This window comes from Sphaerodactylus townsendi, linkage group LG05, assembly GCF_021028975.2.
Source record: "Sphaerodactylus townsendi isolate TG3544 linkage group LG05, MPM_Stown_v2.3, whole genome shotgun sequence".
Lineage (NCBI taxonomy): Eukaryota > Metazoa > Chordata > Lepidosauria > Squamata > Sphaerodactylidae > Sphaerodactylus > Sphaerodactylus townsendi.
The window spans coordinates 105080675-105095824 of record NC_059429.1 but is presented as its reverse complement, the minus strand read 5'-3'; the positions used below and the strand labels follow the sequence as shown (position 1 = coordinate 105095824).

Below are 15150 nucleotides of genomic sequence, written 5' to 3'. Positions count from 1 at the left end.
TCTTTCCAGCCTCACTAAACAGAACACTGAGAAATCTCTGATGGGATTTAAAAACAGAAATAGCCATGGAGCTTCAGATTAAGACTGGAACTGAGAGAAAGGGGGTTTAATTCTTTCACTCCTGTATGAATGGCAGGATCCAGACTTTTGCATGTGTTTTTTATCACTTTCCAAGCTGATAAAATCAGGATGGCAGCTTTAATTGGGAAGATTCTGTAAGAGTGGAAGAGTCAAATTCCCTCTTTCTCATTCCCCCAGTCCCCCATCTTGCAACTCTTATTTGAGTTGGGACACTATGCAGCTGCTGATGGAAAGTAATTGATCTTTCAGCATCTTGTCTAGATGGACCTCTAAAGTGACTAGTAATATGGTGCACAGGAGAGGTGGGTTGCTCTGTCTTTAGATATCTGTATTTTATGGGTTTTATTATATTTTATGGTTTTATGTACAGACACATTGATCTGCTTCTCAAGCACTGCCTTAAGCTATTGAGTTGGTTGTATAAGTATCAAAAAATAAGAAATAAAGTGGTAATTTCTCAACACCTCAAAAACTTTTCCTCAGTTCTCCAAACTTTATATCACCTTCACAACTTAATTTTATTTGTATTTTTATACTGCTCATTGAGGACATCATATCATCTTTCATGCATATTTGGATATTAGAAATTTATCTTACAGGCCAAGACTTCAGAAGCTTTGCTTCTCAATAGCAAAGCTGGCCCAATTCATATCTTAAAGACAGAGTCACAAAGCCAGAAACATGTGTTTCTATGAGCCCCATCCAATGAGGGGGGGCTTGAGGGAGCAGCATGCCCTTGCACTGGCATATTTACCCTCCCTGGGGCACTTACTCTGGTGGAGGGAGAGATGTAATGGTGGTCACCTGTCACACAGCTCCACTGTTGCAGATCCCGGAAGTTCGGCCTGTGGTGACACTGCATTGGTGTCCCGTTCAGATGCCAGCATGGGCGGGGGTGGGCTGAGGCATTCCCAGGGGCAGAGCCAACTTTAGTCAGATCCCTCCAAGGATTGAGGGCTGGTAGTGCAGCATACCAACCCTGAGACTTATACTTGCCTTTCTGCAGTGTATGCCCTTTTAGCCCTATGGGGCATTTCAGTGGTGGAGAGGTTTCAGGGCTTTTCCCTGCTCCCCACACCACTGAAAAGCCCTTTTGGAAGTGGCAGGGCAATGCTACATTGGCACCATAGCCTGCTGCCTCCATTTTTGAATCGGGCTGCCCATCAGTAATTTTCAGATAGTGTCCTAGGGTCCTCAAGGTTCTTCAGAAATTCACCAAGGTTAGTCAATGAGTCAATCAGTATTGACAGGCAAGTTTTCCTGAAAGTTAACTTGGTCATCTTTACTAGTTCTCCCTTGTAATATACAGCTACATCAGAGTATTGGGAAGGCTCTAAGGCACACTCTGTTCATGTAGAGTGACTATGGCCTTTTATGCATGCAATGATTACCCCACAGCTGTTAACTTCGCAGTGGGTTTTCTGACTTTTTTTTGTTTAAATGGGATTATCCTACTGCAAAGTGTTCTCAGCTGAGCCACACTGCCATTTTACCCACCCATTCTCTTCGTGCAACCTCCAGCTGGGGAGGGTGCTCTCTGCTGCCTTTGTGTGTACCATCCTGGGTCTAGCATTATTTTGCTAGACCATGCAGATTTCATTGGTCTATTGTTCTAGTGATAGACTGGCAGTGTTAAAATGTTTAAAAAAGAAAGCTCTTTCGATCATTCTCAATTGCTGCCCCCAAAGAACTGCTGTTGGTGGGGGGAGGCAGGGGGGAGTGAGAAAACCCAGTGTATGTCAAATGCATACTGTCTCTTTTCACTTTCCCTGTAAAGCAAGAGAAAAGTTGCACTTTCGGGGGTTTCAGAAACTGCAAAGATTCTCTGACCTGAAGCACAGTGAGTTTAGAAGAGGGGGAAAAATGTTCGTTACAGAGAATTCAACCCAAGGGGAATGAACACTTAATGTGAAGGAGACCTCACATGTATAAATGGCCCAGAGGTGGGATGCAGCCTATTCACACCTATGTGGTAGAACCGGTTACTAAAAGTTTCTCAGTCTGGAGAACTGGTTATTAATGATTAACTCCGCTAGGGACAAGGGGGTAATCTCTGTCCCTGGGTACAACAAATCTCGTCAAGTGGGGGATGCAAAATTGCCCTGCATCCTTGCCACAGCCCCACCCAGGAATGCCCTGCCCCTGGAATGCCTGGCCATGCCCCCGTCATGCCCCGCCCATCCCCATTGGCGCTATGCCACTGTTTGAATCCCACAACCATTGAAACCTGTTACTAAAATTTTTGAATCCCACCACTGAAATGGCCTAAATCTCAATAGAAGTAACCACAATTTCATATGAACTGACTTAGACAACATCCCAGAATCTTTTGTAGTGTACAAAGATTCTGTGACAGATGGGTAGGAGTTCCTCAGTACACTAGTCTATGTGGAAAGGATTCCCTTCTGAAAACTTGTTTATATTGCCATTCTTTTTAGAATTATAAATGATCCCCCTCCCCACATTATCTACAGTTGCAAGTAGAAACTCACTTCACATATAACTGTTTTTTTTTCCTTTGTGGAGATTTTCTCCATGCCAGATGACTTCCTGATAAATGACCTTAAAAGAGATATTCATATGATGTGCATGTGAACACTTGGGCCACATTCAGAGGTTTCTACACCATGTGCATTTAGTTCTAATGTCTGGATACAAATGATACAACAAGCTAGAAATGGTAATTCCCAAACAGGAATTTCAAACTAGGCCTGGAGCTAGCTTGCTAAACACAGCTTGAATGAAGTACACTTGTTCAGACTTTTGAATTCACATGTCACAGTTTGTTGAGTAGCATTGTCCCTTGCAGTTGATTGGCCACATAGAAGGCAAAAGATAAAAAAAGATGTCTTCCCCAGTGGAAAAAGAAGAGCAGCAAGAAAGAGTTCATGCACACACAGATTTTTTTGGTAGATCAAACAGTTCTTTTAGCACATTCCACAGTTTGAGCAATCCATGGTTAACCATGATGTCTGAATGCAGCCTTTTATATGGAGAGTATAAAGAGATGCACAGACCTAGGTAACTGGGCTGTTGAGAAGAATGTGATGAAAGCAAGGATAGACAACTTAATTGTTAAGCTAAGCAGCTCTGAACACAGACAGATGTTTGTATAAGAGTGCAACAGAGAGAAATTCTAAGAAGTTTTCAAAGTTTCTTAGAAGTTTTCCAGCTTTCTTTATCCCTCATATTCTTGACTATTTTGTTCATAACTGTGAAGCCTGCAATGCAAGTATGACATAAACATTTCAGATCATGAGGATGTTTAGCGGGGCAATAAAGGCTAGAATTATTTTGCACTTGGTCTTCTCTACTATAGAAAACACTAACTTTTTCCTTTAGCTGAGTTCTCTGCCCTTTCTATTTTTAGTATATTATCTTCCTTAGCAGCTTCCACTACAGCTGAAGCATCACCAGAAAGAATCCATAAAGCAACACTTTTTGCTTCTCTTGGAAGAAATTATTTCAGTTAAGACTTGATGTGGCTCCTCCAGACGAATTGGATAAAAGTGATTTACCTTTTGAACACCAGGAGTGAGACTATTGTAATTTCAGGGATAGCCCTAATTCCAAAAGGCCAATGCCAAATTTAATCTGCAATCATGTGTCTTGCAAGTCAATTCAGTTATCTTATCCATTCCAGCAGTCTGCATATATCCCTCATAAATAAACTCTCCTTAGCCTTCTATTCTTTAAAGAAGATTGACACAGGAGATGAAGGACTGGGTTCATCTTCCCTCCTTAGAAGTTATGGTAAAACAACCAATTGTGACCCTGTATTGTTTCAGTGACTACCTTATTATGTCACCTTTTCTTAACAATCTATAGTCAATATATAAGAATCCAAACCTTGTCCAGGATTACCTTTATCTTGCCCGGTAAAGGCAACCAGCATACTCCGGTCAGTTTCAGTACTCCTCTTCTGTGAACTTTTTCATGGCCCATCTCCTGTGAACATGTGACTTTTTCCATCATTTCTGCTTAGGGGGAAAGGTCTTGAAGCCTTATATTTGAGAACAAGCTAGATCCTTTGGTTTTACTGAACTCCTTCAGGTATGTATTTGCATATGAATTTGCATGGACACAAGAACAGCCTTGCTGAATTAGTCCAGCGGTCCATGAATTCCAATATACTGTTTCACACAGCAACCAACCAATTGCCTTGAAAGACCAACATGGAATAGAAGATAAAGCTGGATCAGAACAATATTCCTTCTAACCCATTATAGTGTTTCTATACATGTGCCCAACCAGATGATCCAAAAGACTTGGGGGTCCATAAAATGGAACCCCCTGAAGCAAGGTTCACAAACCTGTGTGCTCTTGCCAGGAGTGTCTCTGACAGTTTGGTGCCTCTACCTTGAAAAATGTGCACCCTTTTTACACACATCCAGATATTCCTCATTGGCTGCAATGGAGCCAGATCAGTTCAAAGGGAGAATCTGTGGAAATTTTCTTGGGGTGCTTGTCAGTGGTGCATTTTTTAAGCTAGTGGCACTAGAATTTCATGGTGTCTTCAGGAGACTCTCCTGATGATACCATCCAGGTTTGGTGAAATTTGGTTCAAAGGGTGCAATTTTATGAATGCTCAAAGGGGTAGCCCCATCTCCTATTAGCTCCCATTGGAAACAATGGGGGGTGGGGGCACCCTGTTTGAGGGTCCATAAAATTGAACCCCCACTGAACACTTCTGAGAGGAAAGAAAGTTTAAGCATTTTTTTGAAGGACATCAGAAAGAAAAAGAAGAGTTTCCTGAAATTTTGGTGCCATTAGCTTAAAAAATTTACCCCCTACAGGCTGTAAACTGAAAAAACACTAAAAATACAAAAAAAATTCAAATGAACCCGAATTTTTCAGTATATTTTAATATTTTGAATCAAATATTCGGCTGATTTGGTTACAACACCAAATAAATCCGAATCCAAATTTTACCAAATTTTTCCAGTATTGCTCAAGCTTATGCACCAAACAGTAATAACAAGGCTGTTAAGATACTGGTTGTTTCATTTTAATCATTTTCCTAATAACCCCTACCACAGACATTGCACTTTTTTCTTTTGCACTTTTGCTGTATACTGAAGTCTCCGGTACTGCCCACTGACCTTCAGGTACTCTGGTGTGCATTAAATCTGGGTCAAGATGATGCAAGAAATCTCTGTCCTTCAGAGGACAAAGAGAGAGATGGAAGGGGACAGAAGAATCGCATTGCATTAAATCATAATAAATGAATGAGAATGAGAAATATCCAGAAGAAATAAGATCAATTTAGAGTTGCCAACCAGAACTCCTGGAATTACCGTTGATTTCCAGAGTATGAGATCAGTTTCCCTGGAGGAAATGGCTGCTTTGAAAATGAACTGTATGGTGTTAATCATCACTGAGGTCCCTCCCCAAACAACTCTTGCCAAGCACAGAATGAAAGAGTTAATGTTAATAAAGAGTTAATGTTTAGAGGAAAGCTATTTGCCTTCTGATATTGTCCAGAATGAAGAAACTGTGTTGTGATTGTTAAGATGGCTGCTGGAACTGTTGTAGTTAGAGCCTCTGGGCTAGGATTGCCAGGTCTGGCTTGGCAACCAGAGGGTTGAACGCTTTGTGCCACAGCATCATGGATGACCATTGGTGATGGCATGATATCACTTCCATGAAAACCTGCAAGTGACATCACACCTTTCTAGGAATTCTTAAAACCTCATGATTATGATTATTTCCGCCATTATTATGTTAATCACCAAAAAGCCATCATTTTTTGGAAATTCCTGGAGAGGTGTGACATATTTCCAGTTTATTCTGTACGTGAGATCAGGTGGCCATTTTTAAATTATTTTTCTTCCACTGTGAGTAGTAGTGGGAAACAAGAGGCAGGGCTGAAAGATACTCCTTCTCCATGAGGGGACTGGGAGCCCTATTCTAGGCTCAAGTTGTATGTATGTCAATAAAATCTCTTGACTTCTTTGTAGACTCTGAAGGATCATCAGAAGTTCCCTTTATAACAAGAAACATGTTTATTTAAAGAACTAATCAAGCAGATGAGATGTTACAGTATTTCATTAAAAGTGTCAGGCAGCTGTGTATTGGCAACATCTCCTCTCTGATTGGCTTCCTCCCTCTCCATCTTTTCATCCTCACATTAGTTTCACACTTGGTTCATCCTAAGCTCTTTTCTCTTTTGTATCACAACTCCCATGCCCCCATCAATAGCTGTGCCGTGGAATATATTACAGCCAGTCTCCTGTGTTTAAAACCTTGAGAACAGGACCAGAAAGTGTAATCTTGGTGCTGAGTCCTGGGAAATTAGCTCTTAAATTCTCAGCCAAGCACATGTGTTCTAATAATGGAGACATATGGGGACTGACCAGCTGACCCGCTGCTCATAAGTGGCTGGTGGATAAGGCAAAAGGCAATATAATGGAAGACCACATCCCAGAGATCAGGATATACACTGTCCAGGCACTCAATTTCAACTATTGGCTGAAATCTTTATTTAGCTCACAGTGTCTTTCCTGTATCATTATGCAGTGTTACCTTTCAAGAATGTTTTCTCTCCTCAAATGCTGTTTACTGGAATGTTCACCAGCCAATTGCTTTGCTTAGCTCACTGCCTATTTAGCAAAAGATTATCCCACTTTGCTGTGAGAATTGCAGACGTTTGGGAATGTTAGTCTTTCCATTAAGGAGCTAATCTGACTTCCCTGGGAGGGAGGATTTCAACAGAAAATAGCCTTGAAAGATGTGACTTTACAGCTATTTCACACGTTCCTCATTTCCAGCAACTCAGCCATCATGATTTTCATCCATCAAAAATGCTTCTGGTGAAAGGCATACTTGAGGGACAATTGCAAAGGATGATTTATACAGAGATTGCATGCTGTTTCCCACATGGAATGACAATGTGACTCCACAACGTATATGAACTAGATACTAAAGTGTTGTGCATAGGTCTAATTATAACAGAAACAGAATCTTCACTGAGGTCAGTTCCTAGAAAGTAGATATTCATAATGCCCAAGTGGTGGGAATCTGATTGGTATTTATTATTTTCTTTTATTTGTAAGGACACCAAGAGCACCACAAATCTGTGTGATCACAGAAATGCAAGCCAAATGTTTGTCTTCTGTCTGCCTCAGTGACAGTGCTATCATCAGTGCGGATGGATTACAGAATTCATTTCTACCACTCTCGGTCTGCGGCCATTGCACTGTGGTGGGTGTTGCAATTGTGTGCCTACAAAGTGATGAAGTAGCCTCCACTACCCCTTCCAGCATGTAGTGGCTAAGAGTGATGAACTCTAATCTGGAGAACTCTAATCCACGTGAGCAGCAGACTCTTATCTGGTGAAATGGATTTGTTTCCCTGCTCCTCTGCACAAAGCTTGTTTGGAGCTCTTGGGCTCTTAATACTCTCAGCCTCCATCTACCTCACAAGGTGTCTACTATGGGAGGAGGAAGGAAGTTTGTAAGTCACTTTGAAACTCCTTACCATTAAGAAAAGCAAGGTATAAATCCAAACTCTTCTTTTGCTTTCTGATGTCCTTCAGAAAAAAAATGCTTAAACTTCCTCTCCTTTCAAAAGTGTTCAGTGGTAGAATGGCATTCCACCATCAAATCACTGCTTAAACCACTACAGTTGACCACTGATCTACACAGGCAACCAACACTGCATAAAAATTGCCACTTACCTCAGATCTGATTTTGTATTGTTTTGGTCTGGAACAGCCAACCTAAAAAATGCCACAAGAATCATATAAACATAAGTTTGTAGCACACTTGAAAAAGAGCTGGAGGTAACAGGCAGTGATATTCATGAGTGGAGCATACTCAGTTGTCTGCCTTTTGCTTTCAGTTACAAATGACACTTTCAATAGTGCAGATCTGATTATATGAAGCCTTATATTTCTGTGTAAGTGATGGTGAATGTATAGGAAGCTTTAATCTTGCATTTTTTTATTTTCATATCTATACAGACAAAAAAATTAGGGCTCAAAAATTCTTTTGGACAACTAACAACACCAAAATGGACATCAGACACCCAAGTGGGAAAAACTGTGTTTCCCAGGCTTTACATCACTTTGAATGTTGCCAAAGCAGCATTCATGTTGTCAGTGAGGAAAGAACCAAGACCTTTCCCTCACCCACCCTCTTCACCAGAACCATCAAACCCCAGGGAGGGAAAGGAGAAAGAGGGAGGGAGAAAGACCTGTCTCCAAAGGCATGTCGGGGGGGGGGGGATGGCGCACAGGGACAACACCTTCTCTGGGTGCCCCCCGGTGGGACTCAGGGTGGGGCTTGCGGGCTGGGGCAGCTCAGATGGACACCACAATGGCAGGCCAGCTTCTGGGTCAAACACTGCCAAGCCACGCCCCTCTGGCCTCACTGCAGGCCGGCTCCTGCCATCCCCAAGGCATGGGTATGGAAGGATTCAACCTTCAGGGAGACAGGGGGCTGTGGTGTGCGGCCCAGGAGCCAGCCTGCTGCCACACTGCCCATCCGAGCTGCCCATCCCCCTGCCTCCAAGGGCCTGGGAAGGAAAGAAGGCAGCTTGAATGGGTGGCGTAGCAGCAGGCCAGCTCTTTCTTTAAGCGCTTCCCCTGCAGGCCAGCTCTTACAAGCTCGGTCGGTGTGGAGGAGGAGGGGGTGTGGCAATTTTGCACCCCCTTCTATTGCGCCTGGGGTCATTTGACACTCCCCCCAGTTCCCATGGGTGGTACGCCACTGCCTCTCTCCCTCCAAATTATCACCCATTATTGCTAGTGTGGCATTGGCAGCCACTAGTTAGATGGGTAGCAGGGAGAATTAAAATCAGAACCTGAAGAGGCTCAGAGCCATAATGTTTTCTTTATATTAAAGGTGAGCATTACAAGGAACTGGACTTGGTGCTCTGATCCTGGAAACCTCCAGCTTCCAAGGCATTGTTAGTGAAAGCAGCAGAAATACATTGCAAAGGTTTTACCAAGTGCCTCAAATGCAACAAATTAGTAGCTAGCAAAATATTCCTGTCGTTACCAGTTTTCCCTCCTGTCTTTATCAGTTCACAGTATTGCATGCTATATGCTGAACTGCTTTTCATATCTCAACAGGGTGAGTGCAGAGCTTTCTAGAACGGTAGAAATTCTCAATCCTTGGCAAGATTTATGAAAAGCATAATCTTTGACCTAAATGTTTTGTGTGGAGAGAGAGAAAGAGAGAGCAACCTCACTAACCAACAATACCTTTCATGGTGAAAGTATTTTATATGTTAACACTGTGTGCCATACATGCCTATCTGATTTGAACAAGGATTCTTAAAATGCATGTTGGTGGATAAACAAGTGATGCCCTGTAACCTATCATTCTGTTCAATAAAGGCCTTTCTCCAGCCTAAGGAGAATTCCTCCAATTTAAGTGGCTGCTCCTCCAGAGGAAATGACCTATTCAGAACTTGTTTTTATGCCATTTCAGGGCTTTTTGCTTTTTATGGTTCCTGCCTCAGAGTCATTTATGCTTCCTGACTGTATCATACTGCTTTATGCTTCTGATACTTTGTACTAACTTTTGTACTGTTCCATATTATATTGTGGAGCAGTGGCTAAGAGCAGATGCACTCTGATCTGGAGGAACTGGGTTTGATTCCCAGCTCTGCCACTTGAGTTGTGGAGGCTTATCTGGGGAATTCAGATTAGCCTGTACACCCCCACACACGCCAGCTGGGTGACCTTGGGCTAGCCACAGCTTCTCGGAGCTCTCTCAGCCCTACCCACCTCACAGGGTGTTTGTTGTGAGGGGGGAAGAGCAAGGAGATTGTAAGCCCCTTTGAGTATCCTACAGGAGAGAAAGGGGATATATAAATTCAAACTCTTCCTCTTCCTCTTCCTCTTCCTCTTCCTCTTCCTCTTCCTCTTCCTCTTCCTCTTCCTCTTCCTCTTCCTCTTCTTCTTTTTTTCTGTTTTTCCTCCAGAGGGTTTTTTAGAAACAACCTAGGGCAAAATTATTGGAGAATGTGGAGCGTGTGTGTGTGTGTGTCACCTCTTTGAATCTCCTACAGGAGAGAAAGAGGGGATATAAATCCAAATCTGAGTTTTGCGCCCCCCCCCTCCCGGGCAGCTGCTGTGATGCTGGAATCCACCCCCAAACAGCATCACTTTCAATGGTATTTAAACTAGAGAGCCCAAATTCTCCTTTTAAATCCACCTTAAAGGGAGAATCTGGGGTCCCCAGTTAAACAACATTGAAAGTGATGTTGTTTTGGGGTGGATTATCCCCCACCCTGAAACAGCATCACTTTCAATGTGGCTTAGTGGTTAAGAGCAGGTGCATTCTAATCTGGAGGAACCGGGTTTGATTCCCTGCTCTGCCACTTGAGCTGTGGAGGCTTATCTGGGGAATTCAGATTAGCCTGTGCACTCCCACACATGCCATCTGGGTTGACCTTGGGCTAGTCACAGCTTTTCGGAGCTCTCTCAGTCCTACCCACCTCACAGGGTGTTTGTTGTGAGGGAGCAAGGGCAAGGAGATTGTAAACCTCTTTGAATCTCCTCAGGAGAGAAAGGGGGGATATAAATCCAAAGTCGTCGTCTTCTTCTAAACTGAGGACCTCAGATTCTCCCTTTAAATCCATGCCGAAGGGGGTGGATTTAAAAGGAGAATCTGGGGAAATTTGGGGGGTGCCTGCTGTCAGGGGTGCAATTGTTAAACTAGAAGCACCAAACTTTCAGGGTATCTTTAGGAGACTCTCCTAATGATACCACCCAGGTTTGGTGAAGTTTGGGTCAGGGAGTCCAAAGTTATGGACCCTCAAAGGTATAGTCCCCATCTCCTATTAGCTCCCATTGGAAACAATGGGGGATGGGGGACCCCTTTTAGTAGTCCATAGCTTTGGACTCCCTGGACCAAACTTCACAAAACCTGGGTGGTATCAATAAGAGATTCCCCTGATAATACATCCCAGGTTTGGTGAAGTTTGGTTCAGGAGGTCCAAAGTTATGGACCCTCAAAGGTGCAGCCCTCATCTTCTATTAGCTCCCATTGGAAACAATGGGGGATGGGGGCTGCCCTTTTGGTAGTCCATAGCTTTGGACCCCCTAGACCAAACTTCACAAAACCTGGGTGGTATCAATAAGAGACTCTCCTAATAATACATCCCAGGTTTGGTGAAGTTTGGTTCAGGGAGCCTCAAATGAGTAGCTCCCATCTTCTATTAGCTCCCATTGGAAACAATGGAGGATGGGGCACCCCCTTTGAGAGTCCATAACTTTGGACCCCCTGAACCAAACCTCACCAAACCTAGGTAGTATCATCAGGAGAGTCCCCCCAAACAATCCCTGAAAGTTTGGTGCTGCTAGCCCAAACAATTCGCCCCCTGCAGGCCAAAAACCAAAAAAGGACTAAAATGTTTTTACCTACGTCCATGGTATGTGTGTGTGTGTGTGTGTGTGTGTGTGTGTGTGTGTGTGTGTGTGTGTGTGTGTGTGTGTGTGTGTGTGTGTGTGTGTGTGTGTGTGTGTGTGTGTGTGTGTGTGTGTGTGTGTGTGTGTGTGTGTGTGTGTGTGTGTGTGTGAGAGAGAGAGAGAGAGAGAGAGAGCATCAGCAGTTAATTCAACAATTAATTTTATTCATTACTTCTTTCCATGCTACATCAAGATGTTGGCATTAAAGGCCCAAGTTTTTCTAACCCTCCTTTTCTGGAATCTGACCCTAATCAAGGATAGTCACAAACTATCAACTAGGTGCTCAAAGGACCTTGATGATCTTACTGAATTTCCTTTTCTTCTTTCTTCCACTGCTTTCAGTGTGATGTGTTTTTTTTTCATTTTGAACTTGGGAATGGAAAGTCAAAGGAAGCAAAGTGACAAAGCTGCACAGGGCTTTGGGGCTAAGACACCTTTTATTAAACTGACATTCTGAGATGATTTGTTTGGGAAAGATTTAAAAGGCAAGGAGATAATAGAAGCTGTTGGAGAGCGGAGGTGGAAACTGCATAATTCAAATGTGCATATAAAAGCTTCTGTCCTCCAGACACCTTGAGCTTGTGCAGGTTTGTTTCCATTTCGATCATCATTTTCACTTTTAACAAGTTCAATTCCTTCAGTTTTATTTCCTCCCCAGGTTACCAGGTTCTGTAAAACTCATCCATACCAAGTAGCTGTTACATTTCAGGCTCCATATTCATAATCCAACAAACTCCTATCCTCCTGTTGCCACAACCCTGTATTTATTCCATGCTGTAATCAAAATATGATAGCAAGAAGAATTTTTATCCCACCTTGTGAACCTAGTCACTTAGGGCTGTTATTTTTAATGTATATTATCCTGAGCTGATAACCTCTTCAGATGCTCCATTGTCAGTTTTGGATATGAAAGTCAAAGAACCAATTCAGAGAACCAATGCACAGATACTTGGCTCAAGTAATAACAAAAATGAGAGGGATGTGCTGGTCAGCATTTTCTGCTCATAGGTTGTCCAAGGGCTTCTGGGTGACCACTGAAGGGGTCGTGGGGAACCCCGAGAGTCTGCCAGGAATGACGCACGCTGAGGGGGCACGAGAGCGGCTCGCAGCAGAAGGTGAGTGGGGAAAGCCCCAGGGAGGAAAAGGTTTGGAGGCCAGCAGATGGAACTAACTCAAGACTGCCTCAACCAAAAGTCTGGCGGAAAATCTCCATTTTGCAGACTGTGCTGAACTGAGCTAAATCTCACAGGGTCCTGATGTCAGCTGGAAGAGAGTTCCACCAGGCCAGAACCAAAAATGAAAAAGCCCTGGCTCTGGTTTACACTAATTGAATGTCCTGGGGGCCAGGGACCACCAGGTGATTTCCTCAAAAGGATCAGAGCATTCTTCATGGGCAATATGGGGAGATACAGTCCCAAATATATTCAGGTCCCAGCCCGCTCAAGGTTTTAAAGGTTAACACCAAGACCTTGAACCTGATCTGGAATTTGTTCTTATTGTGTTCTTATTGGGACATCAATATGGACTCTTGCCTCTGCGTTTTGGATCAGTTGTAATTTCCAGAGCAGTCTCATGGGTAGGCCAGTATGAATCAACAAGTTTTCATATTAATACTGTTTGTATCTACTGTTTTTAATGATGTTGGTTGTTTTGTTTGCATCTCTAATTACTAGATTAAAAAAACCAATTTCCATTTAAGTTACTTGAGAGCTTTGATTGATGAGACAGGACAAAAGCTTCCAAAATAAATAAATGTTGCCAAGATGGTAATGAGATAAACATGCTGGCTGTACCTCTCCAAAAAGATAAGTTTTCTGCTCTTTTATATGATCACTAATTAGCAGCTGTTTTCTTTTAATGAAAGATTTTGGAAATATCTGTTGGTGACCTTCAGCAATTAAGACCTTTTTGAAACTTTTCCAGCTCCAGGTTCCTTAGAAGGCTACACCCTAAGCTTTTACAGGCCCTTTTTGCTAGTGACCCTAATTTGATTGCCAGTAGTTGCCAGCTGATAATAGTGTATCGGTCATCTAACTCATAACAAACTGAGTTGTGCAGCAACTATTTTAAGCATGAGAAATTATAAAGCAGCAGAGGTTCTAGGCTGCAATGCCAAGTCATCGTCCAGTTAACTGGCTAATTGACTGAAGTAATGAGTGTGAAAACAAGCAAAAGAGCAAAATACACTGATGAGTTAACTATATCTCCTGTTTGTAAACAGATGAAAATGGCTGATTATCTTATCTCAAAAGATGCCTTGTCGTTTAGTGTCCCCACTATGAACCGATATGCACTTCTTGCAGAACTCTCTACCCATGGAGGAATAGAAGAGGAACCAAATGACAGGGTACAAGCAGAGGAAAGTCCTGAGGAAGTTAATAGTGCTATAAAAGCACTCTCTTTCCTGACTGCCAAGACTGTGGAATTTATCTTCAACTCACTGAAGCAAATCATTACTACTCTTGAACAGTTTTCCAAGATGGTTGTTGAAATACGTAATGAAAAAGAGTCTTTGCTAACAATATTGTGGCACCCTTATTTCCAAAATCAAATCAACCAAAAGTCTGGAAAAAAAGAAAAAAACCACCTAGTGGAAACACTGCCAGCTGAATTTCAGTAAGATCTAATTGGTTAGACTGAAGCCTTAAAGGACCCACACTCTAATTATAAGGGCCTTCAGCTTGAACTCTATTGAAGAGGACCTGATCAATTCTTTTGCAGCCCTTCCTGAAACTGAACAAATTGCAATCACTAACAGATTAGAGTGTCTAAGATTAAAAGGATTCTGAAGAGAAAGGAACCTTACCTCTCCCAACAAAAATGGCACCCACATCTTCAGATCCTGATCGTTTGATGTTGAATTTAACTATAACTGTGCCAATATCACCAAACAAGGCTATTCAGGACAACAGCAAAAACAACAGGAAAAATTCAAGTCTCCAGCAGAAGAAGCTCAAATACAAAATGCATCGATTATAACCACAAGAATCAAATGCCTGCAATCACTTATCCTTGGTTAAGCTGTATCTACCATGACTCAAGGGGGGAACTGGTAGAATCTCAAATTCCCAATGACAACTAAAGATTTTATTATGGAATCTGAGAGGCTGGTTCAACAAGTTATATGACTTGAATTCTTGAACCTTTTGAGTAATTTTGATACACTATTCATGCAGGAAGCCTGGGTACAGGAGCCAACTTCCCTAGAACTCCAGAGCTATAAGACAGTCACCACACTGGTGACCAAACCCCACATGAAAGGGTGAGGTAGCAGTGGCCTACCAGTATTAATATCAGTCGACCTAATGGCTGAAGTACAAATTTGTTGTTGTTGTTGTTGTTGTTGTTGTTACTTAAATTTAATAGACCGCCCTAACCCCGAAGGGCTCAGGGCAGTGTACAATAAAACCAACCAGTAGTGATAAAACATAATACAACTATATAAGTCAAGAGTGCATTAAAATCCATTAAAACAGTAGTAGTATCATAACTCAGATGAACTATATTGAGGATGGCATCCAAACCCCAAACTCTCTACCTCCTGCCCCCATGGGAGGGGATCAGCAGATCATCACAGATGGTAACCAGATGGTATACGGGGCATCAGGAGGGAGTGGACAATCTGCGGCTAGCCTCCCCAAGGGCCC

The 15150-nt window shown here is 42.6% G+C and overlaps 1 protein-coding gene across 1 annotated transcript in view; it reads left to right on the top strand.

The window, feature by feature from the left end:
• The window catches only part of LOC125433388 (basic proline-rich protein-like), a gene marked incomplete at its 5' end in the record, with an annotated part of 67466 nt that extends 53343 nt beyond the window's left edge, over nt 1–14123 (top strand). Inside the window, one exon of the mRNA XM_048497890.1 lies at nt 13725–14123. Coding sequence (XP_048353847.1) covers nt 13725–14123 — 399 coding nt within the window. The remainder of the gene's footprint in view (nt 1–13724) is intronic.
• Nucleotides 14124–15150: the final 1027 nt, after the last annotated feature.